The 14,368-nt window shown below is 43.8% G+C and overlaps 1 protein-coding gene across 1 annotated transcript in view; it reads left to right on the top strand.

Annotated features, from left to right (window-relative positions):
* Window positions 1-14,368, top strand: part of dnah9 (dynein, axonemal, heavy chain 9) — a 100,581-nt gene that overhangs the window by 42,361 nt on the left and 43,852 nt on the right. The window contains 8 exon segments of the mRNA XM_018687970.2: window positions 492-594; window positions 2,191-2,430; window positions 6,693-6,854; window positions 7,776-7,972; window positions 10,022-10,184; window positions 10,482-10,605; window positions 11,825-11,967; window positions 13,990-14,151. Coding sequence (XP_018543486.1) covers window positions 492-594; window positions 2,191-2,430; window positions 6,693-6,854; window positions 7,776-7,972; window positions 10,022-10,184; window positions 10,482-10,605; window positions 11,825-11,967; window positions 13,990-14,151 — 1,294 coding nt within the window.

The following is a 14,368-nucleotide window of genomic DNA, read 5'->3' as shown; positions in this document are numbered from 1 at the left end:
GACGAGGATCATTCAGATGATGTAGTGCCAGCAGCTGATAGGTGTAATACCCTAATAACTCACATGAACAGCCTTTCTACTAAAAATGCCTTCCCTTTCGTATTCAGATCCCTGCTTCACCATCAATATGCTGCAAATTTTATGAGAGTCAAAAGTCAAATGTGAGAGCAGGGTTGTATGATTCCCGTTAAAAGGATTTTGTTGCTCATCTCCCTGACACAGTGAGGCCATTCTGAACATGGTTCCACTGCGTCAGACACAGGCTGACTGGCTTAGACACGGTCAGCCCATTAGAGATATGCTGGGAGGATTTCAGGTATGAAATTGAGAGGAAGGAGGATGCTACTGAGCCACGCCAGCTTAAGTAGGAGCTGAGGCGTCCGATATCGGGAGAAGTGTGTGTGAGCCAGGATCTGTGTGTGTGTGTGTGTGTGTTTGAGAGCATGCAAGGCTGTTGAATAATGATTTGTGTGTGTGTGTGTGTGTCTCAGGTATGACCGTAATAAACTGCTTTTGAAGGAAATACACAACGTTCAATACGTGTCCTGCATGAACCCCACAGCCGGCAGCTTCACCATCAATCCCCGACTGCAGGTACACACACACACACACACACACACACACACACACAGAGCATGTCCTCACAGCACATTGTGTTCTACTGGTTATGCAACACACTGCTGAGGTTACATGTGCACTAATTCCTCTTGCACAAGTGGTCATAGAAAGTCTTTTCTTTATATTTGCCTCCTGTTATTAAATTAGTCGACACTTGATGCTTCTACGCTCGTATTATTCATTGGTTGTTTTTTAGGCAAAGTTTCCAACCACCACACATGAACATTTGTTTGTTCACATTAAAGCAGGGCTGATTAGATTTTGACTAAACTTTAAGGGAAAGTGAATTACACCATGTCTGAACATTATTATTCACCATTTAGGAAATTACATTGGTTTGCCTGAGGGTGGTGGCGTGCTATTTGCTTGTTCGTTTGTTTGTTTGTGTAATATCTCAGACCAAACTAATCTGATGTTTCAAAATATGTGTGTCATCTGAATATCACATGCTTGTTACAGAAAGCTGAACAAACCCTCAGAAACCTGAATAAAGTCACATGGTTCGCTCCAAACAGTCTGAGCCACTGTGGTGTGTGAACACCTGCTGCAGGTTTTGGATCAGTGTGTGTCGTCCAAACAGACCATTGACTAACATGTCTACATGTTAGTTTCATTCTCAGTAACCCCCCGAGCAGATTTATCAAACATCACTCAAGTAGGAGCAAATGGTGCGCTTGTTGGGGACTATTTTCAGTGGCGGATTAATATCAGGGTCTGGTGACACAACAAACTCTGACTGTATAACGACATTACATTACCGCTGGCTGTGCTGGCAGGACAGGACAGTTATTATTAGAGTGACCATAAGAGGTCAGAAAAGGTTGTAGACTTGAGCTGTTTGAGCTAACGAGCACCGCTGTTGGATATCTGCTGAGGTCTGTCTCTCTGAGTGGAAGTCAAAGACGGACATGAGGCAGAGTGGAGGACATGTGGAGGGTCACTTGTTAATCTTCAGTTACTGTTTATAGGATGGAGGAGCCATCAGAGGTCGACTGTGCGTTGGCATGGTGAACGTCATTGGCAGGTTTAACTCCCCACATACTGGGATGAGTGTATATGTACAAACATGAAAAAAGAAGATAGTTTTGAGTTCATGTAGGAACAATTTGCTTGAATTTGAAGCTGTTGAAGGTGTTGCATTGTTAGATCAGGAGGGAGAAATCCACAATTCCAACTCAATTTAAAGAATCAAATGTTTGTTTATGATGAATAAAATACCAGTCAGTGACACACATCAGTGAGACGCAGCAAACACTGAGCAGACAGAGGAGAAATGACCGCAGACAGGATAAGACTTGGGGCAGTGGTGTGGTGTGTAAACAGACTCAGTGACTCAAGTTTAACTAAACTTGGAGAATCACTTTTCCAAAGGACACTCAAATAATTATAGGTCAAACTTAAAGACGGTTGTATTTGAATTTAAAAGGCACATTAGACTGAGCGACAGTCCCTCTCCACTTACTGCTGCAAACCCACACAGGGTGACCTTTGCTTTTAGTCTAGAAGACGACCGTCTGCATCATTAGTGAGGAACAGCATGTTGACCGCCGTCTCGTTCATTTGCATCCATAGCGCCACTTCTCTGTCTTTGCCCTGTCGTTTCCTGGAGCCGAGGCCCTGAGCACCATCTACACCTCCATCCTGTCTCAGCACCTGAAAGGAGAGGGCTTCAGCGCTGCCCTGCAGAAGAGCTGCCCCACCCTGGTCCAGCTAGCCCTGGCCCTGCACCAGCGCATCTCCACCACCTTCCTCCCCACCGCTGTCAAGTTCCACTACATCTTCAACCTGAGAGACCTCTCCAACATCTTCCAGGTGACACAGAAATAACATAATCACAGACGTTCTTTTAGAGGAAGAACAACCTCAGGTAAATCTTATCACAGTGAAATGCCAGAAGTTACCTGGGAAAAGTTATGTGCTTCTTCACATCCCTCCCTTTTTTCATTTCAGACAAGGAGTTCGTTTTTCTCTCTGTCTCTATGGCTCTGCTTCCCATGTGGAAAGAGCCAGGCTTCTGTCACTAATTTCTCATCTAAATGATTATTGATTTAAGAGCCGGGTCTGAAAGCTAGAAATAAGTCTGAAATAAGTGTAACAGAAAATAGAATGGATTTGCACTTCCACGGGTGTTAGTGATGATTTAATGTATTTAAATGAATATAATATCAGAGCGAGAAGGCTGTCAAGGGAGAAGCTTTTGGGGCAATATTTCTGTCAGAATCCTCCACGGTTTCATGGAGGGCAAGCTCTCTCATTTAACACACTCCGCTGTATAATTAATGCTTAAAGCCACTCATCTATAGGAACTTCATTTTTCATAATTCCATCTAGGAGTTTCTTAAGGCCGCTCTTGGCTCTGACTTTACTGTTCCTATACTGTGCACACAGTGGGTGTGATGAAACGCTGTTTATACACTGCTCACCTGTTTAAAGCTGCATCAGTCAATATGATGGATGAAATAACTGTCATGTAAAAGGAAGACAATCAAGAGACTAAAGCGCTAAACTAGCAGCTTGATGTCATACAACATACTGACAGCGACAGATGTAGTTTAGCATGTTAGCATGCTAGAATTTGGTAATTATGAGAATGCTGTTAGTTTAGCTAGTCCCCAGATTTTTTTGTCATCAACAAACTTGTCTTCAGACTCCAACTCCTGGAAACAGAGTTTGATTTGGATTTTTTGTGTTTATGATTCATCCTCTGGGGACCATGAATGTCTGTATTTTACTCCAAACCTCAAAGGCTTCACCTCCAGTGAAATATCTCAGCATCTACCAAATGGAGTGGTTGTTTTTGGTACAGACATTAGAAGTTCTCAGATGATGACATCTGTGGTTTTGAAGGCTTTTGTGGTGTTGCACATTATTCACGTACAAGGTGGTAGCAGTACGTCACCACCACAAGTCACAGTGTAATGTGGGAGTGATTGTGCTTCAGTCGATGCACGACTATCCAACAAGCACTTTGTTTTAAGCGTACTGAGGCATTCTTATATGACTACTGGATTTTCACCATTATAATGAGCTGCTTTGCACAAGGTTTAAGCCTTCTGCACTTTGAGATTAAGCATAATTACCATCCCAAAGCACGAGCCCTGATGACCCTAAGACTTACCTTTCAGAACTTTGATCACACATAACACCGCCTTCCAGCAGTGGGGAGTTTAGCTGCACCACAACACTTTGAGGCCGGTGTTTAAAGAGGCCATTCTGCCTGTTTTGTCAGAGTCTTTGTTTCTTTAAAGCGTACGCTCAGCGTGACTGGACGTCCAATAACCACGGAGAGGAAACAATGTCAAAGCTTTCTCGCTGTTCCTCTCTCCACCCGTAGAGAGATTGTAAAGAAAGCCAGAGAAGGACTCCTGGAGCTCGTTTGAAGTTTTGCTGCCTAACTTATTCAGCTCCTGGCTCTAACACCTCAGGACTGGCGGGAGGAGGTGATCAGCTCGCAGCTCTCAGCTCTGCCTCAGCTGTAATTCCCCCACCATGCCTCTGTGCTTTTGCACCTTCAGAAGTGGGAAAGTATTTGGTGTGACAGTACAAACGCTTCCTCTAATTTCGAGCATGGGGCCTAAATAGTTGTCACTCAGTGTTTTCTGGCTTGACGTCTCAGATGTTTACCTCAGCTGAAATAATTGGGCGACTTTTTGTGATTCACTTTGTTTTTTTAAAACTTTGAAACTTGGAGTTTTAGCCAAAGGTAACTGTCTCATTATGTTCAACTCTAATGAGCCAGAAAGATGAGCTCAGAGACTCTGTGTGAGTTTGCAACACTCCTTGTAAAGGTGTTTTTAAATGTGACTAAAGAAACAGGTCCAGACAACGCTCAAGGTTACATCTTTATGAGAGTTTTGTTAATGTTATTTGCTGACAAAATTCACAGGTTAGGGGTTTTGTTGAATAGTAAGTAGGAGCTAAATTCTCTTTCCTTTCTTATTTTTCTCCACTTCATTTTCTGCTCTGTCCTTATCACTCACTTACTTTCTGACGCTGTATTCGTCTCTCGTGCTCTTTGTCTCCGTAAATCTCTACTTTCTCCAAGCAGATCATTACGCCCTGTGGATGTTAAATTAGATGAACTATAAGTGAAGTACAGTAGCCGAATTCCACTAATAGTGCAAGACAAACTGTTTGGCATCCAACTGGGAGCATTGTCAAAGAGCTCTGTTTGCCAGTGTTTGTTCTCTGCCATGACCAGCAGGCATATCTGTGGGCCTGTCTTCCCCACGTCAGCCTAAATGAGCTCCTCGACACTCAAGAGGCGAGTGAGGAGATGGGGCAAAGATGGACAGAGTCAAAAAGGAGGATAGAGACAAGGGAAAGAGAAAGAAGGAGAGTACATGAGACTCGTGGTGCAGAGAGACTCTGTAGCCGAACTGTACTGACTGCACAATATGTCTGTATGATGTTCTGTGGATAGTCAGCTGGGTGCATTTGTTAGGGAGGGAGGCATTGTTTGGGGCTCAGAGCAGCTGTCAGGCTACGAGGAAAGCGTGCCCGCCGCAGACAGACAGACAGATACATGCCGACACCCAGAACCCTCTAATCCCTCTCCTCTGAGTTGAACAAAGCAATGAAAGATCAGGGACAGAGAGGAGGAGAGAGTCTGCCAAAGTCGGCTGGAAAGAAGGAAAACAAAGTTCTCCCCTCTCAGTTTGTTAGCGCTTTGCCGTTTGTTCGATTGGTACGAGCTGCTAAGCTGCAAGTATGACTGTTATGTAGAGTTGCCATATGGTGTTTTGTTTTGCTCAGGCACACTTTTACACAAAAAATGCAGGGTGTCATGATTGACGCCATTAAGCAATGAAATGGAGTAGAAAAAGACAGATCTATTAAAAGTCAAAGGATTAGATCATTCACACGTACTCGGGGAAAACATCTTGACTTTTGTAGATTTAGAGAAGCGGCAATAATTCTGGCTCAGTCTGAATCTTCAGTGCACACATCCACGCAAATAGCCACACACACACCGCACCTCCCATCTGCACCATTACACAGTGGATTTAGCAGCCAATTGTCACATTCAGTGGGCTCAGATATGAAGGCAGATCAGATTCAGCTGGCTTTACCCCCGGAGATGATTCTGTTGATTAGAATAAGTTCTGGGGCTGGAAACACACAACATCTGCTTGCCTCAGCCTCCTGGGCGACAGTGCGCAGAGGGGAACAAACAGTGCCTGGGTGCCTGTCCGTCCCTTTCCTCATCCTATACGGCACCTGCTCTGTGAAGCACCTAGACTGTGCCTCCCGTTCTGCTCGGCTGCGTCACGAACGGCCTTGTGGGAAAGCCACCACGTCACACAAACCCCCTCAAGAGACACATTAATCATCAATCATCTACTAAGCACTCATCCGCTCTTTGTCGTGATTTTCTGTTTCAATTTCTGCTTTTTTGAACAGAGGATGAATTGGAAACACAAGCTGCCTGTCTCTGCTGGATCGTCACTTTGTAGACTGAAATATCATCTATTGGATGAAAGTTTGTGCAGACATTCAGGACCCCCTGATTTTTTTAATGAGGCATCCACAGCAGGTCAAACTTTTCACTTCTCTCATGAGTTTTGTTTCCAGTATTCATGGTCTCCAGAGGAAGAGCCCTACTGTCTTTGATAATCCCCTGACTATTCATTTGTAGCACCACCATGAAGCCTGCTAACATTAGCATGTTAGCACACTGATGTTAGCACTTAGCTCAAAGCACTGCTGTGACTAAGTACAGTGTAAATGTATAGTGAAAAGGGAGTGGTGTTTGAAAAGTAAGCTCTCTCTGGGAGCATTACAGTCATATTCAGAATCATTCCTTGATTGTCCATAATTTATTTCTTCCGTCCAACATCTGCCCACAGAGCTTATCAGCACATGCAGCGATACTTCTGAGACAGTCAGATGAAAGAAAAGCGCTGCCGTTATTTCTGACTTTCTCTGACACACCTACTAACAGCTTGCCCACTCAATATCCATTGATTTACCCACTGTGACTGAGCTGTATTTCCCTCCTTGTTGTAGTGTAAATGGGCCAAATCAGCCTTTGGAATGAAACTCTAAGACCCCCCCTCCCCATCTCTGCTCAGGGCATTCTCTTCTGTACCGGCGAGTGTCTGAAAGCCCCTCCCGACCTGCTGAAAATCTACCTGCACGAGTGCAACCGGGTCTACAGAGACAAGCTGGTGGAGGAGCAGGACTTCCAGGTCTTTGATAAGCTGCAGGCCGACACAGTGAAAAAGTTCTATGAGGTAAGAGTTTTTACAAAGTTCAGCGGAGGAAGACAAGAGCGAGAGGCTGGAGGATGGGGGAGGGAGGGGAGGGAGGGGAGGGAGGGGAAATCATTAGGCTGCCTGCTCTGTGTCTGGACCTGGACATCAGTGGCCAACACAGCGAGGAGAAAGAGGAGAGGAGAAAAAGGAATGTTTTGGGGGAGGGGGGTAACGGGATGGAGGGCCAACAGAGGGTTGGAGAGAATATTAATCAGTGTGGTGTGGGGGTCTGGCTGTCAGGGTGTGTGCTGTCAGCCCAGCAAATTGGAAAACATTTTAATGGTTTTCTGTCCACTGCTCCCCCTCACTACCCTCTCTGGCTTTATGGTATGCACACTAGTCATGCCACAATGAGGAACCTGACAAGTATATGTACACACACCCACAGAAAGAGAAGGAGAAGAGAGAGAATAATCCTACCCACTCTAGAATATATTATTCAGAACTGGCACCTTCTGTAAACTTATGACAATTTGCCCCTGTGCCACAGAGCAATATGCAGCATGTTTTCTTGCTATTTTTACATGCAAACAGAAACTCTTTAGAGACTGTTGCACTGTAAGAAAGTGCTCTTTGTCCTATGAAAATGAAGACTGCACCGCAGCATAATATACATGTGAATTTGGACGAAAACTCCCCATTCATCACACTTACTGCAGCTTTACACCGGTGGAAGTTTGCAGAGGGAACAGGCATCCCGAAGAGACACACAAAATCTCTCCAGTGAGGACCCAGCAGTTGCCTGGGTGAGAATGAACTAGGTCACCCTCTGCACAGCTGTGATATTCAGCTGTGTCCCTGTCCAGACTGTTTAAGCTTAACACTAATGTTATGCTGACAGGGGTAGTGTGTGGGTCTGTATGTTTACCACTGCAATATGTGTGTGTGTCCCTCCCTGAGGACATGGAGGAGACTCTGGAGCAGACCAGGGAGATTAACCTGTACTGCCACTTTGCCCGTGGGTTGGGGGAGGCCAGGTACATGGCTGCAGAGTCCTGGAGCAGCCTCAATAAAACTCTGCTGGAGGTGTTGGACAGCTACAATGAGGTCAACGCCACCCTAAACCTGGTGCTGTTTGAGGACGCCATGGCTCACATGTGAGTGGAAGTTTTGAAACCCGGGGACTGTGTGGGGAGAGTACAGAAAAGTGTTTTTCTTTTGTCAGTTTCTTTATTGTCTGTCAAGGAAATCAACTGGCTTCCCAGGTATTTTAGGATTAACAGTTTCCATTTTACAGGCTGTCAAAAGCGGAGACAGGAAAATCTGTAAAACATCATGCAGCATACATCGTGACAGCTTAAGAAAAATGCAGAGTAGAGGTTCAGTCTGAAAATGTGTTTGGGTCAGAATGTCCTGCTCTTCGCCTTGTTGAAATAGGAGTCTGGTCATATTCTATATTTTTCTGACTGTCAACAACTCCCATAAGATCCAGACCAACAACAAACTGATCCTGCTTACAAGTATTGAGTCCAAAGCCTGATATATCTTAGTTGTCTCTGTCTTTGAGCTTCAGTGTTGACCAGAAACTATTAAAAAGACATGAATGAGCCATACTGCAGTGTATCAATCCCACATATACCTCCCTAATGCTATAAGTCTTCACTAAAGCTCCAGATATGAACTAAACTATCGCTGGAAACAGTCCCCAGCTGTGTCAGGAAATTACTGAAAATATAAGTATATATTTGTGATGTACATCATCAGTAGGAACCAGTGGCAACATCCAGGATAAGGAGGCTGGTACTGACAGACAGTTGGTTTGGTCTTTTCATGAGATGTGTTGATAATAAGAAAAATATGAAATAATGCGAGCTTCATTCCAACAACTGACATAACAAAGACTAAAATCAGTTTTAATGTAAATCAAGGATAAAGCTGCTGTTAAACCAGAAGGAGCTAGTTTCTATAGTAAAGGAAGGTGAAAGGTGAAGGGAGACAGAGTGCATGGATGTGTGCTTTCTTGATATTCTAAAGATCAACCTGACAACAGCAGAAAATATTTTATCGTTTTTCTTTACTATACTCCTGCAAGTCATAGAATAAAAACCACTACCAGCTTTGAAAAGGTCAGTCCTTAGACCTGTTTGATGTTCAGCATAGGTGTTTTGTAATGAGCCTGGAGAGGAATTATCTTCCAGGCAGATATACTAGCAAGTAAATTCTCATTATTAAAGACTGCATCTACTGAAGGAAGTTAAAGTGTGCTCACTTGCAGTTTAAGTAGAAGCACTTAAAGAAGTTAAAATGTCAGTTGAATTTAAGGCACTGAAATAGTTTACAGCCGAAGCATCGAAAGTAACTGAGCTGTCAGCTGAAATGTCACGTAAACTGAAATCAGTTGAAGTGTGATCGTTGAAGTCATGGACGTTTCAATTTAACATCTGTACATTTGAAGAGAAACAGAAACTGTCAGCTGACGTGAAAGAGATGAAAGCAAATGAAGTGAAATGTCGTTGCGATGTAAGAACTGAAAGCAGCTGCATCATCACATAAAGTGTAACAATTGAAAGCTGTTGAAGTGTAAGCTCAGGTGTGAGATAAAAGAGATAATAGTAGCTCTGCTGTCAGTATAAACCATGAGAGTAATGAAGTGCCAGTTTTCATTTCAGCACTGAAAGCAGTTGAATTGTAGTTGAAGTGTAAGAGATGAAAGCAGCTGAAGAGCAAGAGATAGAAGTTGAAACGTCAGCCGAGCCGTAAACAATAGCAATTTTAGTTTAAGCCAGAGAGCTGGAGAAATTTAAGGTTTGTACACGGTTGACAGTCGAAGTGTCAGTCGGTGTGTAAGTAACAAAAATGAAAATGAAATCAGTTTATCTGTTTAAATGAAGAGACAAGAGGAACATTCATCTTGTTTTAATGAAGGTGAAAAGATTCTCAGGAGCACAGTAGACTGTGTCTAACTGAGACTAATGTTTAATACATTTCATTGTGGTGCGTCTTAATGAAACAGAGTGATGAGGACGGTGGTGACGGGCTGTGTGAAAGCACACACTGAAAGAGACACAAACTACCTGTGTTTGTTTGTCTTATGAGTCAGATCGTCTTCATCCGGCTTGCCTCCCTCTTTATCTCACCCTTCCACTGATTCCTCCCTCACATTTCTGCTTCCGCCCTCCCCCGACTGTCTGCACCTCCACATGTAGCTGCCGTGTAAACCGAATCCTGGAGTCTCCACGGGGTAATGCGCTGCTGGTCGGAGTGGGCGGCAGCGGCAAGCAGAGCCTGACCCGACTGGCTGCCTTCATCTCCAATCTGGAGGTTTTCCAGATCACCTTGAAAAAAGGCTACGGCATCACTGACCTGAAGGTTTGAGGAGGATTACACAGCAAACTTACTACACTGTAAAAACATCCACTCAACTGGTTAGTTAGTCTAAAGTGAAGTTTATGTGTACAGTTCTGCCAGCCAGGTGAGGTTTACATTTAAACAGGAAGGTGTATTTAAAGGAAATATAGACATCATCCCTGCAGTATGTAAACACAGTACTGGTAATCCACACCGTATCCTCACAGTCATTCAGGTCTCAGCCATGTATCACTGCTAAATAACTCATTATGTGTGCCACTCTCCCACTCCATGTCTTTCTCTCTCCCTGTCACCCAGAGTGACCTGGCGTCCCTCTACATCAAAGCTGGCGTGAAGAATATTGGCACCGTCTTCCTAATGACTGACGCCCAAGTGGCAGACGAGAAGTTCCTCGTTCTGGTCAACGATCTGTTGGCATCAGGTAACAGCAGGCTTCAGCTAATTACTGCGTGTCATGTTTTGCTAGAGAGAAATGCTTTTGCTTTGCCTCGGCAGCAAATCACTGCGGTGCCATTCCCACGGCATTACTCATCCACTACAGCACATCACTGTGAGATTCACATGTAGATTTATATTCAACGCTTTAGGAAGTCTGAATATATGACTGGGCTTTGTGTAGCAATGGTGGCAATATAAATAAATAATGCAATGTGTCATTTTGTATAATACTGGGAAGGATGGGTTCTGTCAACAGATGCCAATACAACAACAACGTGATGAAGCCAGACGACGTATGATCCAGTTTTCCTCATACAGTTTCTCAGTTCAGTACACTCAGAGGTCTTGTGCCTTTAGCCTGGTCTGGTATGATCAGTAGTTTACTTCAGATAGATCATTCCAGTTCCAGCCTGCATGCTGAGGGTCAGAGCACTCTTCAGTGGCCTTGCTTCTTCCTCTGCTATAGACCTTTGTCCTTGAAGAATGTGTTAGAGGGAGAGCAAAATGTAGAAAAGAATAACGTCAATGATCCTATTATTAATACAGCACTTTTCAAAATAAAGTGCTTTATATGGGTCTCAACAGGATTACAACATTAGGAACTTAAAATTAAAATAAAATAAAACATGACATCAGCAGCAAAAAAATGGCTGTAGTATTGTGATTTAGCAGAATATCATCACTCAGCATATTTCTTTGATTGTTATGAAAAACATACAACTACTAAAAATGACACAGACAGAGGAACACAATGTTCAGACTTAGAGTTTATTTAATGTCACAGCAGAGCAGAACTGAGCTGCCCGCTGGGGCATTTGTGCTGATGCGAGGGACCACTCAGGTGCCCCTCTGGAGGCATTAGGGCAAAAATTAAGCAATTTGAAATTAAGCACTGGAAAAAGAGCACTCAAGCACAGACATCTGATCGTAGATGCTGACAGATATTAGGTGCTGTAAAAAGTTGACTCATCTTTACTCCTGTGAGGCTGTGACTTACAGCAGATCTCTGCATTAGCATAAGTTCTCTGTATGAACTCCTGCTGCCACCAGCGCTGTTAACACACCTAGATTTGATAAGAGTCTGTGTCAGTTCAGATCCTGAGATAAGAAAGTTGGAGAGAGTTCTCACACAAGTTCAGCACTGCCTCCCTCAGCCCTGGTGGTCTTCCCAGCGGTAATGTGGTTCATTTTATTCATTCAAGGAGAGATTCCTGACCTGTTCCCAGACGATGAGGTGGAGAACATCATTGGCAGCGTGAGGCCAGAGGTCCGCGGCTCGGGATTGATGGATACGAGGGAAAACTGCTGGAAGTTCTTCATTGACCGCGTTCGCAGGCAGCTCAAGGTGAATCAGTCAGACAAGCACAGGACAAAGAGCTGTGTGTTTTACTGTTACTGTGGATTTCACTGCTAATCATCCAGGAAAAGTTGTTCTCAGTGGCTCTCCTCAGGGGGGAAGTTTGCCATTAATCTCTCTCATAGAACTGCGTCTGTATTTGCTCTCTCTTAATATAGCTATAGCATGCTGCTTCACACTCTCTCTTACCAATCCAAAATAAAACAAGCCTCAGACTTGGATAAACATCTGGTTTTATGATGAAGCCTCTCCCCAGACAATTTTCTTTCCTGACATTTTCAGATGAACTTGAACGTCATTATAAATCACCAGCATGAGCAGAAAAGCTGCCGTTTAGCCGCAGATAATTTCACCAACGTGTCAGCGCTTTGTTCCCCCTGGGGAGAGAGGGATTCTGGGGAGTGGGTCGGTGGGGGGGGGGGTTGCTTATCCTGCCATTATTACAGCGTGCACCCCCTCCCACCACCACCACCCACATCCTCCACCCGTGCTCGGCTCCCAGCTCAAGCCTCCCTGGGTTGGAGAGTGAACAAATGAGGGAGCCAGTCTCTTGGGCACAGGCGAGAGTGGATTTCTTCCTGTTTGGTTCTCTGTCTCAAAATTGTCTGTCTGGATGGAAAGAGATGCTCATTCCAAACGTTTGTCCCTGGATGTGTGTTGAGCTTCAGTTTGCAAAATGGCGTCTAAAATTAACACAGAAATTACATTATTCCAGTCACAGTTTGGAGCAGAATTTAGTTTTGGATCAGGGGTCAGGACCTCACAAGTGGTCTTGAGTTTATTAAAAACGTACAATTCCCTAATCTTCATTTAATCTTTATAGTTTTACCCCTTCAACACTGTAAAAAATATTCTGAAGATGGAAGACTTTGAATTGCTTGCTGCTCCCAACCTCAAGGGGCTGTTCTATTCCTCATGTGTCACGGACTCCGTCACAGTTTCTGAATTTATCTGAATCTTTAATATTAATCTGACAATTGCATACTTGATTAATCAATTAGTCTTTTAGTTTATAAAATGTCAGAAAGTTGTGAAAAACAGTTTCCTAAAATCCAAGTTGTTCAGAACGCTGAGGACTGAAGAAAACCAGCAAATACTCACGTTTGAGAGTGAAATGTTTGTTCTTGCTTAAAATGACTTGCTTGATTACTTTTTATGTTGATCAAAGTGTTTCAGCTTGTTCACACATCCACTGACACAGATTCAGAAGCATCTGTGTCTTTATCTTTGAGCAGTTTGTCCTTCATGTACTGTAGTTAGGGTGAACTCCTCTTCATTTATTCACTGCATTAACTTTAGTTTGTGTATCTTGAACATTAGCGGAGGGAAAATCACAGCATTCCCTCTCCTGCTTTTCAGACTTTGAAGGAGGAAAGTGACATAAACAGACAGGAAAACGTGTCTCACTGTATGTCTGTGAAGTCAGTGAGAATTTAATGCATCATTAAATAATAATCTCTGGTTAGGTTAACCTGGCCCTACATGCAAGTAGACAGGGCTTCTGAGTGAGATGTTAAACCTTCATGTAATGAATGTCAGCAGCTAGGTGAGTCAGCGTGGAAAACAAATGGAAGAGGAAGTGTAAAATAAGTGTGCAGCTATTTGTGATCATCATTAGTAGTGTCTTTGGGTGTGCCTTCTGCATGTTTGTTTCTTCAGTCTAATGGCACTGAGCATCTGGCTGAGCTTCTCAACAAGCCAGCTGTTATTCTCCAGCAGTGAGAATCAGTCTGACGTAGCCCACAGCTCAACACACTTTTAATTCACATGCTTGCTGGAGGCTTTATTTGCTTAATGATGTAGCTGCAAATAATTAATTCACAGTTTTCCATTCCCCCTCTTGACCATGAAGAAGTGTTAATCAGAGCAGGAATTCCCAGCCTTTCTTTTCTCCGTCTGACTGTGACTCTGGTCGTCCTCACAGAAAAAAGAAAATGACTATGATCTAGCTGCTGTAACAGACTTCACACTCAATTCTGTTTGACCTTGTAGTGTGTGTGTGTGTTGCAGGTGGCTCTGTGTTTCTCTCCGGTGGGTAGTAAACTGAGGGTTCGCAGCAGGAAGTTCCCTGCAGTGGTGAACTGCACAGCGATCGACTGGTTCCACGAGTGGCCGCAGGAGGCGCTGGAGTCAGTCAGCTACAGGTTCCTCCAGGAGGTGGAGAATATTGAAGTGAGAACAGCTTGTACTTTAATATACACATAGGGATGAAGCACCCACAAAAATGATGTTCACACTCTAAAAAATATAATTTCAAATGTCAGGCACCGTGACACAGCGAATGTGATATTAATTTCAAGAGCAGACCGGAAGCCCCAGAAATTAAATTCTGAGCCTGAGCCTCAGGAAATATTACTTTGCAGGCAAATCTGCAGAGTCATCTGCTTTT

Source organism: Lates calcarifer, linkage group LG23, assembly GCF_001640805.2.
Source record: "Lates calcarifer isolate ASB-BC8 linkage group LG23, TLL_Latcal_v3, whole genome shotgun sequence".
Taxonomy (NCBI): Eukaryota; Metazoa; Chordata; class Actinopteri; family Centropomidae; genus Lates; species Lates calcarifer.
Note: the sequence above shows the minus strand (reverse complement) of the source record. Positions and strands in the feature narration are given on the sequence as shown.